Consider the following 24,120-nt stretch of genomic DNA (forward strand, 5'->3'; position numbering starts at 1 on the left):
GAAATGATGGGTAGGGAAGGAGTCAGAGCCCTGGAACAATGGAAGTTTTTAAAACTGTACCGGGGATGGATCCAACAACCCCACTGTTGAACCAGATGAAAACCAAAGAACATGGATCTGTTATTATAGTAAGCACATATAACGTTTGTTTATCAAGGTTGTTTTCGTGATAGGAGGAGTTCTATGTGAGAATTCTTCACTTTGTTCACTTTCGTCCCACCTGAAGTTTCCAACACATTGTTTATGGGGTCAGTGTGTCTTCCATATCACAAAGACATAACATTTAAAACGTTTTGACATGGAGTGAGGCAGATGACCACCTTTGTTAAACAGGTGCAACATATACTAGTCTGTGTTTTCAGTGGTCGCATGGGAGTATTTAACAGAGTGCCAGACGTAGGTCTGTAGAATCAAACTGATGCACCTTACTGTGTATGTATGATATATTGCCAAGTGAAAAATTTTAGTCATGTGGAGGTCCGTGGAAGTACTTATAAGAAGGAAAAAGACTACAGTGTCATTTGTACTTTAAATGTTGTAGCAAATGTAGATGCAGTCCAACCAGAATATTGCTGTTTTGCTTTTTTGTATAGCAGGAGATGCATCTATTTTATATCATCTTTGAAGCTGAGTGTTAGGAGAAAAAGCTGCTAATGTTGTTACACTAGCACATAATGGTTTTCTTGCGGGAGATGTGATTCTTTAGCAGTTGCAATAAAGGTAATGAGAACTCTGCATAGTCTTTGTGTGCTTTGCTGCATTTGTGGTTTTGTAGTTAGAAAAAGCATGTTTTTTTTCCTTGTTGCAGATAATTATGACCCGGATTATGATTTCCTGCATCAGGATCTTTCAAATGTTGACCATGTGCCCGGCTTTGCTTCAGTCATGCTGAGCCCTCTGCCAGAGTACATGGGCGAATCTGTCTCTCCATTTCAAGGACAGAGTTTCCAGATACCGACTGCACCTCTTCAACCAGAAAACTGCAAGTCTAATTATGTAGTACCAAACACAGAACTGCCTCCTGCACTGCCTGAGAAAAAAAGAAGGTCGTCTCAAGCAACATTTTCAGATGTGAGCTCGTGCACAAGGACATCCTATGAAAGACATCCTTCTCAGTATGATAACATTTCAGAAGAAGATATTCAAAACGCACTTCCTGTGGGTAGCTACACCCCTTTTGCTGCAGTATCACCACTCCAGCATGGAACAACTCATTCTTCCTTACCAGAGTTCAGTCCATCAGATGGAGACTTGTCTGAGACACCACCCCCACTTCCAGAGAAAAAGAAAAAGCACAGTAAGTTTGGTGTGATTTGTACAGAGCTGATGTGATGTAATTAACCACTTTTTTTTTTACCGGTGTCAGTTACAGGTATGTGTAATAGCCAGGATTTTATTCATGCCTTACCTTTAAAAAAAGGATAATTTGTTTTGCTAATTTAACAAAAAGAACATTTAAGATGGTGCTTCGTATACATAACTTTAGGGGAAGAATGTATATGGTACTGCATTCTGTGGCTTGATTCCTATAGACTGAGCTGTAACAAGTCTCCACCCAGCTCCTTAATACAACAGTTTTGGGGGGATCATATTTTGCTGAAAAAATCCAGACAGAGCCCAGCAGTTGATTAACTTTTACTGTAAACTTAAGAAGGACAAGAGATGCATATAGGACAGGCAGAGGTGGCAGAAACTGTTAATTCATGCACTCAACTACAGACTGCTGTGTATGTCCTGATGTTTGCACCACATATTTGTAGAATATTGTGCCATTTGTAGGAGAATACTGCTGGTAAAGGTATTAAACACTTGCAGTTCCAGACTTTGACTATCCTTCTTGCTGGAATTGAGTTCTCCTCCTTGGTTATGACCATCTGCTTTTCGTGACGGTAAGAGGCAGGCTGTGGAACAGCATGCTTAACAGGTAAGTTCCAGGTGTGGATATTGAAAGGATGACCCTGAACTGTCTTAACAAAAGATGGGGGTTTCAACTGATGAGAGGAAGTAGTAGTCATCCCCATGTGGTGATAAAGTACATGTACCCATGGCTGAGACACCCATGAGTGGGTAAATTCTTCAGGGTCAATTAAGTCCTCCTTGACTGGTGATTGGGCAGTGATTATTTTTTACTGTGCACGTGTTAAAAATGGTGTCGCTTTCATTTTTAATTAAATTCTTTTATTGTAGAGTATGCCTTGGTGCAGTGAAATTGTTCAGTGGCAATGTCTTTTTGATGATGTACAAGCATGTTAGTAACTGCCTTTCCAGTACATTCAGAGATGTGCAGTTTGTATGCACCACTTACAGTACAATTCCCTTTCTGTTAGTTTGTGCGTACCACTTACAGTACAGTTCCCTTTCTGTTAGTTTGTACATACCACTTACAGTGCAGTTCCCTTTCTGTTAGTTTGTACGTACCACTTACAGTGCAGTTCCCTTTCTGTTAGTTTGTACGTACCACTTACAGTACAGTTCCCTTTCTGTTAGTTTGTACGTACCGCTTACGGTACAGTTTCTTTTCGGTTAGTTACATTTATACAGTTTTAAAGTCCTTAACAGTAGATAAAATGTTAGTTTTCAGGCATCCTCTGGTTTAGGTCTGAAATGTTTTAAACATTTTTATGTATTTTACTGAACTGGCACCAGTGTGGTAATGAAGGTAAGTTTGTGTGTTTTGTGTTGGTAACTGTCGCTTCTACCATTAAAAAGACAGTGTTTAGTTAAGTAGTCCATTTGCAGAGCTGTTTAAGCAGAAAGCCAACTGGACTGATAGAAGTCATGTACTTCCAGAGTCTTGCTCTGTTTGTGCTAATTTTGATCAGTACCTTTTAAAATGAGTACATGCACTTTGGGTTCCTAACTTGTACTAATTAGCAGAATTACTTTAAAAATGTCTGTATTCTGAAGTAGAGGGACAGAAAGCCAACAAGTGTATTAAAATGTTATATGCTTGCAAGATTATACAACAACTCTGCTATTTCGTAGAAGGCACACATGTCAAACAACTGTTGAACAAAGTGTGTCGTAGAACTGTATTCTTGCTTAAAGAATTTCTTGCACCATTCCAAGAAGATGGCAGATGTACAGCTTCACAGAATGTATTACTGGTGTGTGTGTTTCTCATGCATCTTTTTATTTCTCATTAAAATATAAAAGTACTATTGGTTATTTGCCATGATCAGCAGAGTGTTTTTCACTGCATTATACTGCAAGTCCCTGTCAAACATGCAAGTCCCAATACTGCATGTTGTGACATTTGGAAAAGATAAACTGGAATTTCAAATTGTAAAGCAGCAATTTTGAAACTTCCTGTTCCACCTTTTAAATGTTTTTAAAGGGAGATTTTCCCCCAGTGCTCCCCCAATATGGGGGAACTGTGTTTCCCATACACCCTACTAGTTACAGATCTAATTACTTTGAGGTTATTGTATCTTGTAAAATGGGGGTGATGTGAGATACCACAAACTCACACACAGTATGCAGCGCCTTTCTCCCAGCTGTTGTAGTTATGATCTTTGAAAAATTTCAGCAGGCACTCACTACTGTAAAATGATCTTCAAAAACAAAGGTAATGCGGATGGCAGAAATCAGAAATGTCTGCCTTCCACACTTGGGGCTGAATGTCTTTTTCAATACTGTGGGTTATCAGGTCAGACCCAGCCCCTATGCTCCACATTTCTTTTTTGTTTTATTTGAGTTTCTGATCATAAACTTAGTTTACAGGACTGGAAAGTACCCCCATGTGATGCCAAAATTAAAAAAAAAAAATATGTATGCCAGGATCTGGATCTGGCTCTAGTTTTACTCCCTGCTAGAGAGGTGTGTATTATCTTCCTTAACAGTGGCTGACTGACTAAACAAATATGCTCCAAGACTAATTATCAGGGCAATAGCGAAGTTCCTCATTTTATTTTTTATTTTTTTTAATTACAGTTGCACACGTAATGGCTGAAAGATGTGTGCCTTCTCCATTCTTGGACCTAAAATGGGAATCCCTCATTTCTTATCTTAGACCTCATGCCATACTCACCAGTTCATGCTCAGCTTAAAGATCATCTCAAGTTTGAGTTAGTTTGCAAATGCTTCCCTCTGGATGCATCACCTAATCTCCCCAGTCAGGCACATTTGTCTTTTCCCCACTGCATATATTGTTAATTTCTATGTGCCCTTACTTTTGCTATCTTTTACACTTTGTGTTCTATCCCTTCACTATTTAACTCTTTTTCCACCCTTACTGTAAACATTCTTTTTCTGACCGTCCCTTCCTACAGAGTCCTGTGCTGCGTACTTTTATTATTATTGTTACTGGTAGTGATTCATTGCCATCTACACACATTCTGTTTCTATTCATAACACTAGTTGTTAATTTGCTTGTCTACTGTCATTCTTATGGTGTGGGGTGAGACTGAAGTAGGTCCGTTTGGATCAGTGCTCTAACCTGGTTGCCAAATTGAATGAATGAGTAAGTACAACTCACTGGGACAAAGAAATAGTTACATAACATTTTATTGCCCTCTAGAAATAAGTGCTAGCAGGGACTCTAAAAAGATTTTTTTACTACTCTGCAACAACATGTAGGATGTCTAGCAGAATTTTGGACTGGCATGACCTGTTGAGACCAAAAGCAGTGATGCCAGCTCTTTCTCCTTGCAGTTTTGTCTAATTGCTACTGCTGTCTTTAACAACCACTTTTATTTCATTAAATAAACAAGGAAAGTGATTCCTAGTCGAAGTAAATAAATTAAAATCCTCTTTGCGAGCAGCAATTGTCTGTACATTGCACTGCTTCCTATAGTGTTAATAAATGACAGTTTTAATGAGAATGGGGTACCCATCTTTTGTAAAAGCATTGGAGTCCTCCCAGTCCATGGAGAGGAGAGAGATTAAAACTGGCAGCTGACTGGCAATACTGAGTGTGTTAGCAAGAATGCTATGCCAGTGTTATGTAAACCAATTACCCACACATTAACTCAGAATAATCTTATTTGAAAACCAACATGCTTTCAGCCATGATGTTAAGTCACCCCCTTAATATGTAGCAGCTTTGTTGATTTCCCCTCTGCCCGGTTTGCTAATGTAGTCCTTCACCAGTATGCACAGCAGTGAGCTCTGGGCTGAACCCTGATGCACACCTACTCCTGTTGGGGACCCCCAATGTACATCTGAGTACTGTTTGTACTGGTGGCTTTACGTCCTTGTACGTATCCTGTGCTGATTCTTCCAGTGTTTCTGGGATGTTGAGCAAGCAAGGCTGTCCATATTAGCTTTCTAAGTCTGGGAATGCCCATTTGGACTCTTGTCATCACCAGCTTCTTCAGTACCATCAGTTTCATTGCAGAGTCAGTTGTATTGCACCTTGATGTGAATCTAAATTGCTCATCTCACATTACTTTCTACTACTTCTCATGTGTATTTGTCAGTCACGTCCAGCACTTTCATGCAGCGTGACAGGCCATTCATACCTCTGTAATACCCACAGATGTGAATATCCCCTTTTGTCTTGTACACTGGCACTAGAATGCTTTTTCTGCAGTGTCTCCATACCATGATGAGTATATCATTTAGCAAATTCAATACTCACTGATTTACAGGAAACCACAAATTTTATGAGGAAAAGACCAGAAATGTGAGGCAAAAATCTAGAGAGTTGGGAGGTATGAAAACCCCTAAACAAATGACAAACTCTTCAGAAGCTTTCCGGTTCTAGGATTTCCACCTTTTCAAATGTTTGAAGTGGGACATTGTTTTTGTAGAAACAAGAGATTTTTGAGACAAAGCATATTCACGGCCAATACAAAGTGCAGAACTTCACTTTTTTGCCCAAATAAAGTCATTCTTGTATCATTTGAGTTGCTTATGCTATTTCATATAAAAGTTGTGTGTTTCAGGTACAAAATAACTGATGTTATGCTGTTCCCATCTCGCCTTCTTTCTTGCTGGTTGGGTTCGGAGCTGATCCTCTGCTCCGACTCGGGCAATTTACTACAACTCGAGAGCTTATACTGGCTCGATGCTAACCCCTGTCCCAACATGCCTAGTGGTAGCTACCCAGATCTCGTTTGCTGCTTGAGGCGTCGAGATTCCGACTACTGGCTCAGGCTAAGTATTTAGATCTGAAGTAGTTAACTTCATTTTATCTGCAACCTGTGGATATATGGATCCGTATCGGATCCGAGCCGGCAACTTTTTTTCTAGCATCTGCTCCAAGCTCCTCCCCCTACCCATAATGCACCACCATCTCTTACCTTCCCTCAGATCTCGTTTGCCGCGCCAGTAGATTGCATCGTGGTCTCCTTCGCTCTGAGCTCAGGGATAGTACGTTTTCTTAATGCTTAGTCTCTCTGTGTGTCTGAGTTGATTATTTCCCTTCCTCCCCCTTTAGTGTATCGCTGTTCATCGGTTAGTCAAAAAAAAAAAGTATTTGTTAAACTCAGTAGAGTAGTTTTTAGGCCTGCCCTTCCCCTACCTGTGTTGTGTGTGGTGTGTTTTTTGTAGGTAGTGTTTTTTTGGTACAGGACCATAGCTGATCAGCCAAAGTCTGTGTTCAAGAAATGCAGAGTGTGGCCGTAAGCTCTCCCCGGCTGATGGTCACACTCTGTGTTATTTGCTTGGGAGTAGCACATCATTTGTCCACACAATGTGCTATCTGCACCGGGTTCAATCCTAGGGCCCTCAGGGATCGGAAGGCCAAATTAGTAGCTAAAGGCCTTCTCCCCGCATCCATGCTGGAATCTGCCACGGCCTCGGTAAGTGCTCAACCTCCCACCCAGACAGGGACTCAAGCTCCCTCTTCTTCTGGTGCTGGGTCAAGTAAAGACAAATCTACAGTCAGCATTGCTGACAAGGAAAAGGACAGAGAAAGGCGCAAAGAGGATAGGGACAAGAGAAAGGACAGACCTCGCAAGAGATCCCCAACAGGGAGCTCTTTCTTATTCCCCCTTCTAAGGCCATGAGGCCAGTTTCTCCACAGCTCCTGTCTCCTCGCTTCTCACCGGAGCCATTGGAACATTCGGATCTGAGGCCTTCCTCCCTGTCATTGCGCAGACCAGCCAGATCTGAGTCAGTGGCCTCTTTGCGATCGACTCGGAGCTTATCGGACTTGGACATGGACAGGATGATGCGGAGATTCATTCAGACCCAAATACAGATGAGAGTCTTGCCAGGCCCCTCTCCCTCTGGAGGGGGGAACCTCCATGCCCTTTTTCTGTCCCTTCTCTCCTTCCCCGATCTGTGCTTCGACTTCAGGACTCTTGGATCCAAGGATTTTCGGAGCTGGTAGCTCGGCGCCGACGGTTCCTCCAACCTCAACTCCGACTGTTACCTTGAGTTCCTCGGATCCGACTAGTTCGGATCCGAGTGACTCTCGGAGCCGCGGACAGTGAGGCGGACCAGAGGGAATTGATTTTTTCGGCTCTGCCCTTTTCGGATCTGACTCGTTCACTTGGACCTCAGGCTACTCTTGCTTTGGATTCGGTCCCCGCTTCAGATCCGGGGAGGGCGTCTTCCTTGCTGGGTGCCAAGGAGGTCCGCTCTCCCTTGGACTTCGAAGTGGTGGAGAGGGTTCTCTCCCAGGGATTGAGCACCCAGCCCATCCCCTCGGATTCCACCCAGACACCCCTGGATTTGGCGACGACTCCCTTCTTCCTGTCTCAGGGACACCCCGTGCCAGAGGATCCCCAGGTTATTTTCCATGAGGAACCCCCTGCGGCTCATGAGTCACCGTAAGCGCAAGTGCAAAAGGAGGCACTTGGACTCCCCCGAGTCCCTCACTGCGGTCACTGACTTAGATGAAGGAGAAGGTTTCCCCAGGTCACCTCCCGAAGACGTCTCCTTTGGTGAAATCATGGAGATCCTCTGCCAGAGGGGAGGTTGATCAGCCCCAAAACCTTCTGGGGATGAGTCAGTATTCCTGGAGGCCTTTGGCACGGGCCCATCTACTTCCTGGGTGTCCCCGCCAGCAAGACCCCTTGGTGGATCTCATCACCATGTGGGCATGGAAGGAGCCCTGACAAAATTTTATCTCCCCCCACCGACACAACCTTGGTCAAAAGGAGCCCCAGTTGACGCTATGGTCGCAGCAGCCACCAAGAAGGAACTAGCACAGGAGAGTTCCTCAGTCCACCCTCCAGACAAGGAGTTCAGGTCGGTGGATAGGTTTGGGAAGCGCATCTATTCCTCATCGACCTTTTCGATCCGTGCTCTGAATTGTTTGGCACATGTGATCCGGCTTCAGCGAGACCTTGCATTGGAATTTGCTGAGTCACCCCCAGAGTCTTTATTGCTGGAGGACAAACAGTTGTTCTCTGAGAAAATGTCTACTCTGAAGTCAGTCTCAAACACGTCTATGCAGCTCCTTTCCAATGCCACGGAAGGAGCAGCTAGGGTGCTGGGACAGGCAAAGCCATGAGGTGTCATGCCTGACTCAGGTTGTGTCATTTCGCGGACCCTTTCAAGACATTGTTTATTAACGCACCCTACGACGGTTCTTCCCTTTATGGGAAGACAATACGTAACACACTTGTCCAGAGCGAAAAGGATGGGAAGACTTTGTCTGCTGTTGGGATCCATTTCTCTCACCCGCAGTGGTCCTTGTCTAGGAATCAGAGAGGGCAGAAGAAGATGTGGTTTCAAATATCTCAGTTTTCCCGGGATTCTCAGGACAACTATTCCCTTAGAGGCAGAGGGGGACAGGATCGATGCTGACCCAGAGGTAGAGGGGGTCCCAGGAATTTTGGGTCTAGGGACCCTTTTCCGATAGACCCGGTCAGCAGCCCTTAGGGGTTGCCCAGCTGTCCTACTCTGGAGGCAGTTGGGGGAAGATTGTCCTTACACCCAGCGGCATGGGAGTCCATTACGACAGATCGCTGGGTGTTACAGATTATATCCAGAGGTTACACTATCCCTTTTGTTGCCCCTCCAAATATTCCAAAACACCTCCCGGATGTTCCACCCCCTCACAGGGAGGCCGCAGCTCTAGAAGTTTCAAAGCTGCTTCTCAAACGAGCCATCGAACAGGTTCCCCCCAATCAGTCCGGATCAGGCGTCTACTCAATGTTCTTTTTAGTGCCAAAAAAAGACTGGGGACCTCAGGCCCATTCTAGACCTGTCAATGTTGAACCTGTTTGTAGCCAAACAGAAATTACGGATGGTCACCCTACAGTCCATTCTACCTTATCTCGAGAGTGCGACTGGATGTGCTCGTTAGATCTCTAGGATGCTTACTACCACATCAAGATCCACAGAAGCTCCTGGAGGTTTCTGCGCTTCTGGCTAGGAGCCAGTCATTTTCATTTCAGAGCCCTACCCTTCGGTCTCAGCAGAGCCCCAAGGGTGTTCACCAAGGTAATGGCAGTTGTAAAGGCTCACCTAAGGCTTCAGGGTATTCAGGTGTTTCCTTACCTGGACGACTAGCTCTTCGCTGCGCCCAGCAAGCATCACCTTTGTCTGGTCCGAGATTACTTCATTCGATTGGCAGATCTACTGGGAATTACAGTCAATGTTCAGAAATCCCAATTGCAACCAGTACAAGTTCTAGACTTCATTGGGGCATGGCTAGACACTTTGCAGATGAAGGTATTCTTAACTCCAGACAGGATCTTACACCTCAGGTGTCGCATAGCTTAGATAGCGAACTTCAAGTCTCCAAAGGCGAGTGAGATTCTCCGGGCACTGGGCTCCATGGCTGCCTCCATATCGATTCTCCCTTGTGCGCGCCTTCATGTGCGGGTTCTTCAATGGACTCTGGCTGTTCAATGGTCTTAGCTAGACCTGCCCATGGAATTTCCGATTAGGATCAGTCACGTCTGCAGGACGTCCCTTCTTTGGTGGTTAAATTCACCGGAGATATTAGAAGGATGCCCCTTCGCGTTATCTCCAGTCCAAGCCACAGTGACCACGGACGCCTCCCAACTCTGGTGGGGGGGACACTGTTTGGGAAGGACAGTCCAAGGCACGTGGTCCCAGTCAGAGACCAAGTTGCACATAAATGTTCTAGAGATGAGGGCAGTGCTTTTAGCGATGGAAGCCTTTCACACTGTCCTTCCTCTCGGATTGATTGCAATTCAGTCAGACAACATGTCGGTTGTCTGGTATATCAACAAGCAGGGGGGAACCAAATCCTACCCCCCTATGTCGCAAGGCCATGAGAGTGTGGGAATGGGCGATCTCCACTGGTCGGTTTCTGATAGTAATGCACGTCCTGGGGCGCTCCAACATTTTAGCGGACAGATTGAGTCGGGCTATTACCGTACGAGTGGTCTCTGAAACGGTCAGTAGCGGAGGAGATCTTCCTTGCATGGGGTCAACCTTGCTGTGATCTCTTCGCTTCTCCTTCCAGTGTGAAGTGCAGCGAGTTCTTCGCTCTGATTCCCTCACCAAGGGAAGTCCCCAGAGACGCTCTAGTCCATGCTTGGCCCCCCGGGCTTCTGTATGCTTATCCACCATTGCCACTCATTCTGAAGTTTCTTCAGAAAGCTTGCTGACTGTGGTGCAAACTTATCCTCATTGTCCCGTTCTGGCCTCGTCAGGTTTGGTTCCCATTCCTTTGGTCTCATCTCTTAGCTCCTCCGTGGGTTCTGGATCCCTGCCTGGATCTAATCTTCCATCCGTCGGGTGCCCGTCCACCCGACCTGGGCAGCCTCAAGCTGACAGCTTGGTTGCTCCAGTTCCGTTGATTGCCAGGACTCCCGGTCTTTCATCCCCGGTAAAATCCATTCTGGTGGCTTCTCTTAAAGATTCCACTAGGAAATTTTATCGCAGTAAATGGAAGCGTTTTTTTCCATTTGGGCCTCACAGAGAAAACTAGATCCCTTTACAGCCCCTGTTCCAGCGGTGTTGGATTTCTTGTCTGGCATTTTTCAGCAAGGAGCTAGCTCCTCCACAGTGAAAGTACAATTGGCAGCCATTTCTAATTTTCATGTTGGTGAAGACAGCATTGCCTTAGCCTCCTCTAGGCTGTGTAAGGCTTTTCTTAAAGGCACTTTTCTGTTGCGTCCTCCTGTCAAGGATTCAGTGCCTCCTTGGGACCTTACTTTTGTCTTACAGGCATTGGTGGCTCCTCCATTCGAACCTGCAGCTTCGGTGGATTTGAAATTTTTGTCCTGGAAGACAGCTTTCCTAGTCACCATTACATCTGCTAGGAGGGTTTCCGAGCTTAAAGCTCTGTCTGCTGTGCCTCTTTATTTGGTCTTCCATAAGGATAGGGTCTCTCTCCGTACTAATCCTTCCTTCTTACCTAAAGTGGCATCTGAAGCAAACATAAACCAGTCCATTAGCCTGCCTGATGTTCATCATGTTACACTGCTGCAGCCATCACACTTGGGTTATCCTGCCGTCAGGCAGTCCCGCAGTCGGCCCGAGTTCCAAAGTCTTGGTCCGGCGTCAGTTGCTATCGCTTCTTCCCTGATGTCAGTGCTCCAGGGGTATATAAGAGGCATCCGACACCATTTTCTTCAGTCTTTCTTGCCGTGCGGTGCCTGAAGCAGAAGCAGTTCGCAAGTGCCGGTTGGCCGACTCCTGAGATTTTCAAATCGAATTTCAGACCGAAGTCTTCAATAAAGCTAAGTACCCCATTGGGGAACATTTTCTTGCCTCAGTCCGATGTCAGAAAAAGTTAACAATTGCATTTCTTGTGGGAAGCAAATACCTCATAAGGACTTTCATTCTTACTGTATTCCTTGCCTAGGCCCAGACCACGACGTCACAGGTTGTCAGTTTTGTGCTAGGTTTAATAAACAAACTATCAAATGTCTGTTCGATTTCGCCCGACATTACTTTGGTAGGAAATTTAATTATACCATGCCATCAGAGCAACCGATGACCGGCATGCATAAAAAACACAAGGATAAGGATAGGCAGCCTAGACCTAAACCAGACTCCGAGGCCTCGGTTGGACCTGTCGCCGGTTCTCCGTTTTTCAGTGAGGCGCCTACGCAGCCCCTGACGACCGCTGAATTAGAACCCCAGACGGCTTCTGATTCACAAGCGGAGAGTACTAGGCCGGCGCAGCCTTATTCTTTAGGCCCTTCCGACTCCAGAGCAGAAGGAGATTCCGGTGCAGTAGAAACGCCTTCAGTTGCAGAAGGTGTCTTCAGACTGACTACACTCATAATTAAATCTTATGCTAAGCTTAAAACTCCATTAAAAACTAAAAAGACTGTACATCAGTCTCCAGCACAAGGCCCCATGCCTAAGAAACAAATGCTTAAGATGGCTGAAGATTTAATTACCCTAATCAGGGGTTCCCATCCCCCTCCTGAAAAAGGCCAAGACAAGAGGAGGATTATGCTTCCTCTGACCAGGTTTCAATTTCCTCAGATTCTTCTGAGGAACAGGAATACTCTTTTCCCCCTTATGAAGATTCTGATGCTGAAGAGTCTATTCCCTCAGCATCTCCTCCAGAAGACTACTCCTTTGGGGAAACTTTACATACCATGAGGGAGCATTTCCACTGGGAAGGCCAGGATTATTCTGATTCTAAGAAAAGGCTCTGAGATTTCCTTTTACCTCCCCAGCACAGACCACTTGCTATCCCTCCTGTGTTAGACATTGTGGATGATGTTTACCTAGAATCTAGTCTTAACCCAGACTCTCTACCTACTGCTCCAGCCAAACCAGACAGATACTACAGAGTCCCTGACTCACACAAATTCCTATATAAAAGCCCTGTTGCTGACCCAGAAACAATTTCCCAGGATCCCAAAGGGGTTAAGGCCTCCATTGCTAAAAATCCTGCACCCTCTGAAAGGGATTCCAGAGCACTAGATAGATGGGGAAAGAAGGTATACACCTCAGCTACTCTAACTATGAGAGCCTTAAATTGCCAGTTTCACATGCTAAAATATCAGCAATTCCTAATGTCTCAATTTAAACAAAAATTAGCACACATTCAGAGCAGCCTCATTTCAAGGAAATACAGGATCTGTTACATGCAGCTGAACAGGTGGGCAAACGTACTTTACAATGTGGATTTGATTCATTGGAAGCTTCCTGTAGAGCAGCAGTGACTGGGTCTGTCATACGTGGACATGCTTGGCTAAAAGAACAAACCCTGCCTGATCATGTTAAAGCAAAGTTATTGGATGCACCTTTACAGCAGGATGTTTTATTTGGTGTAAAGGCAGAGGAGGTTTTAAAGAAAATGGAGGATAAGGCAAAATCTATGCAGACGGTCAAGGATTTTTTTACAGGTTCAACCCCCTCGGTTCAGCAGAAATTGGCCAACAAAAAACTGGTCCTTTCCAGCATCTGACAGACCACAGAGGGGCAAATACAGACGCCCAATGGGCAGAGGTCAGTCACAAGGCCCTTACAAACCTCGCCAATGGGGTTCCGCTACCCAGAAAGGAGGAGAAGACAGGCCCCAAGCTAACAGAAGACAAACACAATGACTTAACCCTCAGACTGCCAAGCAAATCTCTCTTGGCAGCTCCCTTGGGAGGAAAATGATCACGTTTTGCAGACAACTGGCACATAATTACAAAAGACAAATGGGTCCTAAACATTGTTTCACAAGGATACAGATTCCACTTTCACACCTTGCCAAGGATAAAAGGAATGCCAAACCTGCCACCAAATCAATGGGTGGAGGCACAAAAACAAATTACAGCTCTCATGGACATGAGAGCCATTCAACAGGTACCTACACAGGAGCAAGGACAAGGATTTTACTCAAGACTCTTTCTAGTCCCCAGAAAGGACAAAGCCTGGAGACCCATTCTGGACCTTTCAATTCTAAACACCTATCTCCAAGTACCCAAATTCAAGATGCTAACACTACAGCAGCTTCTTCCCATGCTGGGCAAGAAGGCTTGGCTAGTAACGTTGGATCTCAAGGAGGCATACCTGCATGTCCCTATCGGACAAAATTGCAGAAGATACCTCCGTTTCATTGCAGGTTCAACTCATTATCAATTCTCTGCACTGCCCTTTGGCTTATCTACTGCGCCCAGGGTCTTCACAAAATGCCTGGCACCAGTAATTGCATACTGCAGACAGAGAGGAATTCAAATATACCCATACCTGGACGACTGCTTATTCAAGCAGAAAGCAAGGACATTCTTTTAAAGCATCTGGCGTTTGTCAAACACCTTTTAAGTTGCCTAGGGTTCACAGTAAACGAAAAGAAATCAAAACTAGTGCCCTCACAGAACATAACATTCCTGGGTGCCAGCTTGAATACAATGGCCCAGATGGCTTATCTCACGCCAGACAAACAACAACAGCTGACTCAATATTTCAAAATGATGGCAACAAAGACCCAACTCCCTGCAAGAAAAATTCTGCAGGCCTTGGGATTCATGGCATCTTGCATACTCCTAATACCATTTGCAAAACTGCATATGAGGAAATTACAATGGTACCTGAAGAGCGTATGGACACCACAGCCACAGCTTGGAAACAATGAATACCACTCATTCCCTGACTTCAACAGGAGTTTCTATTGTGGGCACAGGCATGTCACCTCAACAAGAGTCAGCCTTTTACCTTGCCCACAGCCAGGCAAACTATAACAACAGATGCATCGGACTATGCCTGAGGAGCACACGTGGCAGGACAGTGCATTCAGGGCAAATGGAGCACAGATCAAAGGCATCTGCATATCAATCAAAAAGAAATGCTAGCTGTACAGAATGCTCTAACAGCTTTCAAGGACCTCTTACATCCAGGACAACTCCTAATAAAGACGGACAATACCACAGTTATGTGGTACATAAGCAAGGGGACACACACTCCTACCCCATATGCAGGCAAGCAATGACCTTGTGGAACACAGCACTGACTTACCAAGTTCAACTACAAGCACAATTCCTGCCAGGAAAGAAAAATACATTGGCAGACGACCCAAGCAGAAACATCATGGATCCCCAGGAGTGGAAACTGGATCCACAAATATTTGCAATGATAACTCAAAAATGGGGACGCCCAGACATAGATCTGTTTGCCAACCCCCCAAAACTACAAACTTCGAAAATTTTGCACAAGGACATTCCACCCACTAGCTTGGAAGGTGGACTCCCTCTCATTCAGTTGGAAAACATTAACAGTGTATGCCTTTCCTCCACTGCCTCTTCTAGCAAAGATGCTGCTGAAAGTCAGATTAGAGAGGCCACAAATGATACTCATTGCTCCAGACTGGCCACGCCAGCACTGGTATCCAATACTAAGGAACATGGGCCACGGCCCACCATGGATTTTACCCCAAATTCCTCACCTGCTCACTCAGCAAAACAATCAGATTCTACACCGCCAGCTCAAGACTTTAAATCTGGCTGCATGGCAAATTACCTAAACAACCAGCCAACACCTCTATCTAAAGCTGTTATGGATGTCATTCTGGAGGCCAGGAGGCCCAGCACCAGGAAAGCCTAGTCAGACAAATGGAAAAGATTTTATGCATGGAACCAGGTTAAGGCCAAAATCCCCTTGTTCCAAGCATTCCTCAGATTCTACAATACTTAACTGAGATGTTGCACAAAGGACTTTCTTTTTTATCTATTAAGATCCACGCCTCAGCGATTTCAGCTCACTACAACACGGATCCTCCTTTATTTTCACATCCACTCCTAAGACAGTATCTCAGAGGGGCTAAGAACATAAGACCGCCCAGGAGAGCACCAACACCAACTTGGGATCTCAACTTTGTTCTGGAAAAGCTTACATTAACCGCCCTTTGAACCAGCTATTTCAGCAGAGTTAAAGTTTCTATCATGGAAAACTGCCCTGCTACTAACAATAACTTCAGGTAGAAGAGTCTCAGAGCTACAGGCCCTAATGGCAGTGGAGCCTTTCCTCATTTTTCATCAAGACAGAGTCGCTTTATGGACTAACCCTTCCTTTATGCCAAAGGTGGTATCCAGTGTGGCCCTAAACCAAACCATTCATTTGCCCACCTTTTTCCCAAACCCCCAGAGCAAAGAAGAGACTCCTGCACTCTTTGGACATTCACAGGCAATTACGTTACTACTTGGATAAAACTAAGGCTTTCAGAAAATCTGACCAGCTCTTTGTATCCTATGCTACAGGATCACAAGGAAAAGCTATCTCAAAACAGACCATTTCAAAATGGATAGGGCATTGCAAACGTTTCTGTTACACACATCATGGGAAACCAGTACCTGCTACCATTAGGTCCCACTCCACCAGGGCTACAGCTACATCAACAGCCTTTCTCAGGGGGGGTATCAACCAATGATATTTTGGAAGCTGCAACTTGGAGTTAAGTGCATACCTTCACCAAGCACTATCACTTACCTCTATACTCTAAGACTAGAGCTGGTTTTGCCACTGCAGTTCTGCAGGACCTACTAGCTTATCCAAGCCCTGTTTAACTCCACCACCTATCCTTAGCTTTGGGATTCAACCCAAGTGTGATGACTGCAGCAGTGTAACATGATGAACATAGTACAGTTTTGTACCTACCATAAATGTAGTTGTTCGAATGTTCACACTGCTGCAGTCCAGGTTACCCTCCCTTCATCCCCTCTGAACTACCTGAACTTTTCTATACCTTACTATCTGATACAACCTTTGTGGTGTATTTGCTTATAACTGAAGGTATTATTTGTATTTTCTGTACGTGGTTCATTGGCAATATGTATTGCCCACCTACTAGGGGGCACCTGACATCTGGGGCAAGAAAAACTGAAGAAAATGGCATCGGATGCCTCTTATATACCCCTGGCGCACTGATGTCAGGGAAGAAGCAACAGCAACCGACGCCGGATCAAGATTTTGGAACTCGGGCCGACTGCGGGACTGCCTGACGGCAGGATAACCCGTGTGTGATGACTGCAGCAGTGTGAACACTCTGACATCTACATTTATGGTAGGTACAAAACTGTACTTTTTCTTCCCTAACTTCCAAAATAAAGGTGAATACAAACTTCATTTGTTAGATGTTCATAGACAACTTTGCTTCTATCTTCATAGAACAAAATCATTCCGCAAGACTGACCAATTGTTTGTTTCCGTTTCCAAAGCTTGTCTGGGAAAAGCTATTTCTGAAGTTTCTTTGGCTAGATGGATCACTCTTTGCATTTTGCATGCCTACAAAGCGAAAGGTTTATCTCCTCCTGGTATTGTTAAGGCTCACTCTACCAGGTCCATGGCAACTTCTGCTGCTTTTTGCTCTAGGGTTCCTTTGGACGACATTTGTGCAGCAGCAACCTGGGCCAATTCACATACCTTCATTTCCCATTACAGATTAGATCTGATTTCTAGGGGTAGAGCATCCATTGGCTCTGTGGTGCTCAGGAATATCCTTCCATAAGGGCCTCCCAGGATTGGAGTAGCTGGGGACTCTGTCCCACAGGTTGCAGATAAAATGAAGTTAACTACTTCAGATAAAGAAGTTATGTACTCACCATAACATTCCATCTGAGTAGTTATATTTCATTTTTCTGCAACCTTCCCAGCCTCCATCCCCCGGACCTTGTCCTGCTTTTGCAGGTTTTTTGGTTCATTAGGGGCGAGTTGCTTATGTAATTGGTTGCAGCAAACCCGATCTGAGGGAAGGTAGGAGATGGTAGTGCATTATGGGTAGGGGAGGAGCTCTGAGCTTGGAGCAGATGCTAGAAAAAAAGTTGCCGGCTCTGATCCAATACGGATCCGTATACCCACAGGTTGCAGAAAAATGAAGTATAACTACTCAGATGGAACATTATGGTGAGTACATAACTTCTTTTTTTTTTCGTAATTTGCTGTCTTCCTTTATTAGGATTATTAGCAGTTAATTACCTTATTGGTGTCTATTTTAGCCCTTGTTTAGACTAAACAACCTTCTGACCTTCCTCAGCTGTTGTTTCTTGGTTGTTCTTGGCCGTCGTTTTCTTAGGCCTTGCTTTCCCCTTGAGCCCATTTAACTTTGAGGGTTCTTCTCTTCTTTCCTCACTTTTTGCTGGAGGAGCCATTTAAGTTAGAGGCCCTCCTACTGGGGGAGTCGCCGTTTTACTTAGAGGCTTTCCCCCTTCTTCTTCTTCTCCCCTCCCCCCAAAAAAAGTTATCCTTGTTTGTTGTAGTTTTGTATTGCAAGCCGTTACAGCCTTGTTTTTTGCTGTTTGTGTCTTCTAGTATCCATCATGTCCAAAGAGTCAAAACCCTCCAGCTTTAAGAAGTGCGACTTGTGCTGCCAAAGAATGTCCCTTACGGACGGGCACACAAGTTGTGTATACTGTTTAGGGGCTGTTTACCTGCAGGACTCATGCTCTGTCATGCTTTCAGTGCTAGAGTCCTGCAGGAGATAAAAAGTAAGCTGATTCTGTGTGGCCTTTTGAAAAACCCTCAGGATGTTCATCGTGCATACAGCTGCAGTCATAACAGATGGGTTCTCCTGCCGTCAGGCGGGTCCTCGGTCGGCCGAATTCCAAAGTCTAGGTCCGGCGTCGGTTGTCATCGCTTCTTCCCCTGACGTCAGTGCGACAGGGGTATAAAGGAACCAGCCGACGCCATTTTCTTCAGTCTTTCTTGCCGCGCGGTGCCCGAAGCATAAGCAGTTTGCAAGTGCCGGTCGGCCAGCTCCTGAAATTACGAAAATTTTGCAACCGAAGTCTTCTTGAAAGCCAAGTACCCCGTTGGGGAAACTTTTCTTTCCTCAGACCGATGTCAGACAAAGTTAATAATTGTATTTCATGTGGGAAGCAAATACCGCATAAGGATTTCCATTCCCTCTGTATTCCTTGTTTAGGCCCAGACCACGACGTCTCGGTCTGTCGCTTTTGTGCTACATTCAACAAACGCACCATTAAGCGTCGGGCGGAGTTCGCCCAGCATTATTTTGGCAAAACATTTAACTATATTATGTCGTTGGATACTCCGACTCCAGTTTTGTCTAAAAAGCGCAAAGATAAGGACCGACACACGAGGTCCGCGGCCTCTACCGACACCACGCCAAAGCAGATTACACATGGTCCGGTTCTCAGTGAGGCGCCTACACAGCCCCTGACTACCGACGACACTTCATTGGCGGTGTCTCCTGTGCCCGAGGTCGCAGGCTCCTCGGCCCACACCCCGACTACAGATACCGAAGCCACTCTTGGCGGTGAATCTCAAAATGTGGACAGGTCCACCTCCTCTCAAGGTGTCTTCAGACCTTCCTCTTCTTTTTCCATCAAGGCTTTCACTAAGTCTAAAGCAGCCATGCACTCTAAGAGACAAGCTACACAGGGCCCATCTCCAGGCCCCATGCCTAAAAAACAGATGCTTAAAATGGCTGAGGATTTAATTACTCTTATCAGGGGTTCTCAACTCCCCGGACAAAAGGCCCAGAGTGGAGGAAGAATCCCCCTCCTCTGATCAGGGCTCCATTATTTCAGAGCACTCTGATGATCAGGAACATTCTTACTCCCCTTTTGAAGATTCTGATGCAGAGGAGTCCATTCCCTCTGTCTCCCCCCCAGAGGATTACTCATTTGGGAAAACTTTGCATACCTTAAGAGAACACTTCCACTGGGAAGGCCAAGATTATTCAGATTCCAAGAAAAGGCTTAGGGAATTTCTCTTGCTACCTCAGCACAGGCCTCTGGCTATACCTCCTGTCTTGGACATACTAGATGATGTGTACTCGGAGGCCTGCCTTAACCCGGATTCTCTACCTCCAGCCCCAGTCAAGCCTGACAGGTACTACAGGGTTCCTGACTCACACCAATTTTTATACAAAAGCCATGCTGCTGACCCAGAAACCATCTCACAGGGCCCCAAGGGAATTAAGGCCTCCACTTTTAAAAATCCATTACCTTCCGAGAGAGATTCCAGATCCTTAGAAAGGTGGGGAAAAAAGGTATATACCTCGGCTACCTGGTATATACCTCGGCTACCTTAACCATGAGGGCATTAAACTGTCAGTTCCATATGCTAAAGTACCAACAGTTTCTGTTATCACAATTGAAAAGTAAAATGTCACAACCTGAACAACCAGACTTGAAGGAGTTGCAGGATTTGATGCATAGTGCAGAACAAGTGGGTAAACATACCTTACAGTGTGGTTTTGATGCTCTAGAGGCCTCATGTAGAGCTGCTGTTACAGGATCAGTCATACGTAGACATGCCTGGCTCAAGGAACAAACCTTGCCTGATCATGTCAAAGCTAAATTACTAGATGCCCCTCTACAAAAGGATGTATTATTTGGTGCTAATGCTGAGGAGGTATTAAGGAAAATGGAGGAAAAGGCTAAATCAATGCAAACTGTGAAAGATTTTCTACAGGTACAACCCCCACGTTTCAGTAGAAATTGGCCTTCCAAAAATTGGTCCTTTCCAGCCACGGACAGACCCCAAAGAGGTAGATACAGGCGCCCGAGGCAGAGGGCAATACCAAGGATCGTTTAGAGGCAGACAATGGCAAGCTCCTACACAAAGAGGTGCTGAGGATAACTCGCAACCATTCAGAAAGCAAGCCCAATGACTTCCCCTTTGCATGCCAAGCAAGACTCAAATGGCAGCACCCTTAGGCGGAAAACTGGCATTATTTACAAAAAATTGGCATATTGTCACAAAAGACAAATGGATCCTGGACATTATAAACAGAGGCTACAGATTCCATTTTCACACCCTTCCAAAAATGAGGCATGCCAAGCCTGCCACACAATCAAAGGGCAGAGGCACAAAGACAAATTACAGATCTCATAGACATGAAAGCTATTCAAGAGGTACCTACGCACGAACAAGGTCAAGGTTTTTATTCCAGACTATTCCTGGTACCAAGGAAGGGAAAAGATTGGAGACCCATTTTGGACCTATCCATCCTAAACACATTTCTACTCATACCAAAATTCAAGATGCTCACTCTACAGCAGCTTCTTCCCATGCTGGGCAAGGAGTCTTGGCTGGTAACATTGGACCTCAAGGAGGCATACCTGCATGTCCCAATCAGACAAAATTGCAGAAGATACCTCAGATTTCTTGCAGGTTCAACCCATTATCAATTCTCTGCATTGCCCTTTGGCTTATCTACTGCTCCCAGAGTATTCACGAAATGCCTGGCATCAGTAATTGCCTACTGCAGACTTCAAAGGATACAAATATACCCCTATTTGGACTGCCTGATCCAAGCGGACAGCAAGTATATTCTTCTGAAACATCTGGCTTATGTAATAATGTTGTTGAATTCTCTGGGATACACAGTCAACAAAAAGAAATCAAGGCTAATACCCTCTCGGAAAATAATTTTCCTGGGTGCCAACTTGGGCACAAACACCCAGATGGCCTACCTCACGCCAGAGAAGCAGGGGCAACTAACTCAATACTTCACAGCACTAGCAAATTGCACCAGGCTGACTGCAAGGAAAATCCTGCAGGCTATGGGATTCATGGCATCTTGCATCTTACTAATCCCATGTGCAAAGCTGCATATGAGGAAACTTCAATGGTACCTGAAAAACCTATAGTCTCAACACAGCCACAGTTTGGAAAAAATAATACCACTAATTCCATGTCTTCAAAAGGAATTTCTGTGGTGGGCTCAAGCATGCCAAACAAACACAGGTCTCCCATTCAGCATGCCTCAAGCAAATCAAGTCATCACAACAGATGCCTCGGACTACGCCTGGGGGGCGCACATGACAGATCGGTGCATTCAGGGCAAGTGGTCCCAAAAAGAAAAGCACCTTCACATCAATCAAAAGGAAATGCTAGCAGTAATAAATGCTATTATAGCTTTCAAGGACCTTCTGCAACCAGGTCAACTATTGATAAGAACGGACAACACCACAGTAATGTGGTACATAAACAAACAGGGAGGAACACATTCATACCCCCTATGCAGACTGTCCATGTCACTTTGGAACATGGCCATGGACTTACAAATCGAACTACAAGCACAGTACTTGCAAGGCAAGGAAAACACGCTGGCAGACAACCTAAGCAGAAATATGACAGATCCACATGAATGGAAGTTGCATCCTCAAGTTTTTACAGAGATAATCCAAGCATGGGGAAGGCCAGACATAGATCTCTTTGCCTCCCACAAAAATCACCAATTGACAAAATTCTGCTCAAGGATTTTTCATCCAAAGGCCTGGAGAGTGGACGCTCTCTCTTTCAGTTGGACATCAATGACAGTTTATGCCTTCCCACCTCTTCCTCTGCTGCCCAAAGTTCTATTGAAAACCAGAGCAGACAGACCAAAGATGATTCTCATTGCTCCAGACTGGCCAAGACAACACTGGTACTCACTCCTGACAGATACATTCTCTGCTAGAACCTTCCAGCACTCCTGAAGGGAGGACCAACTGTTCGCCTCTGGAGGCAGTCGGGGGCAGAGTATCATTGTACCCAACAGCCTGGCAAGCTATTAACAAAAGGTGCATGGGTACTGTCAGTAATATCCAGTGGTTACAAAATTCCCTTTTCCCAGTTACCCTCCTCGAGAACAAATCGTTCAATCCCAGACCTTCCACCCAGTCTTTGGGATCAAGCAACCCTAGAAGTACAAAGGTTGCTAGAAAAAAGAGCCATCCAAGAAGTCCCCACAGACCAAATCGAATCCAGAACGTACTCAAGGCTCTTTTTAGTTCCAAAAAAGACAGAGGACAGGAGACCCATCGTGGATCCTCAGCAAGCTAAACAAATCAGTAAAAAAGCGAAGTTCTGGATGGTAACATCGCAGTCCATTCTCCCCTTTTTACGTCAGGACAATTGGAGGTGCTCCATCGATCTCCAGGATGCGTACTACCACATAAAAATGGACAGATGATCAAGGGGATTCCTACGCTTCCAGCTGGGAGCCAGTCATTATCAGTTCAGAGCTCTACCCTTTGGTCTCACCACAGCCCCCAGGGTGTTCGCCAAGTGTATGGCAGTGGTCATGGCTCACCTGAGACATCTAGGATTCCAGGTGTTTCCATATCTAGACGACTGACTCCTCACTGCTACCACTGAGCATCAACTAATCAAAGCACGGAGACTACACAATTCAAACCTGTTCCCAGCTAGACATCACCATAAACTACGAAAAGTCTGCCTTGTTGCCTTGTCAGTGTATTACCTTCATAGGGGCAGACTTAGATACAAGAGCCATGATAGCAAAGCTGCCTCAAGCCAGGGTGTCAACAATTCATCAGCAAGTTTTATTCCTCATGAAAAAGAAGAGTTCAGGCAAGAGAGGTATTGAATGCCCTGGGCTCAATGTCTGCAGCAATTACTCTAATCCCTATGTCTTGCTTCCACATGAGAATTCTGCAGTGGCTTCTTTTTGCTCAGTGGTTGTTCCAGGATTTACCAATTTCACATATGATCTCAATCACTGAATCCTGCAAAAAGGACTTAGTATGGTGGCTTGTCTCCCTCCAGGTGACTCTGGGCAGACCCTTTCTAGACCCCCATCCAGTAGCCACAGTGACCACGGACGCCTCTCAGATAGGGTGGGGGGGGCATTATCTGGGACAGACTGCCCAAGGAATGTGGCAGCCACACGAGTACCACCTGCACATCAATGTTCTAGAGATGAGAGCGGTGCTTCTGGCATTGCAAGCACTTCAAGACTCTCTACCTACCAGAACTATTGCAATTCAGACAGACAATACGTCAGTGGTGGTATGGTACATCAACAAACAAGGTGGGACCAGATCTTACCCCTTGTGTGGAAGCTCTTCAGGTATGGCAGTGGGCGATGTCTTCCCAACATTTTCTGATTGCGACGCACATTGCCGGTAAATCTGGTGTGTTAGCAGACAGCCTCAGCAGGGCTATCCTCATGCCTCACGAGTGGTCCCTGAAGCAAGAAGTTGTGGACTTGATTTTTCACAAATGAGGCCAGCCATGCTGCGGTCTTTTTGCCACTCCCCTCAACAACAAATGCAACAGCTATTTTGCCTTAGTCTCCCCACCAGGACAGTCACCCAGGGATGCACTTGTTCACGACTGGACTCTGGGACTACTTTATGCCTTTTCACCTTTTCCTCTGATCCCCAAGGTACTTCAGAAATCAAAGTCACTGGGTTGCAAACTCATCCTTATTGCTCCTTACTGGCCTCATCAGATATGGTTCCTGTTTCTCTGCAATCATCTAAAAGTGTGGAGCCTTGGATCCTGGACCCAGTTCCAGACCTCCTGATGCATCAGGCGGGCGTGCTCCACCCCTCCCTCCAAACTCTCAAGCTGACAGCTTGGTTTCTCCAGTTCCAATCT

At 45.5% G+C, this 24,120-nt stretch overlaps 1 protein-coding gene across 1 annotated transcript in view; it reads left to right on the forward strand.

Moving 5' to 3' along the window:
- RAPGEF1 (Rap guanine nucleotide exchange factor 1) overlaps window positions 1-24,120 on the forward strand; it is a 2,911,094-nt gene that overhangs the window by 1,304,453 nt on the left and 1,582,521 nt on the right. Inside the window, exon 9 of the mRNA XM_044058589.1 lies at window positions 809-1,297. Within this exon, the coding sequence (XP_043914524.1) occupies window positions 809-1,297 (489 nt within the window). The remainder of the gene's footprint in view (window positions 1-808; window positions 1,298-24,120) is intronic.

This window comes from Protopterus annectens, chromosome 16.part0 (assembly GCF_019279795.1).
Source record: "Protopterus annectens isolate FY-2018-M chromosome 16.part0, PAN1.0, whole genome shotgun sequence".
In the NCBI taxonomy this organism is placed as follows: domain Eukaryota; kingdom Metazoa; phylum Chordata; order Ceratodontiformes; family Protopteridae; genus Protopterus; species Protopterus annectens.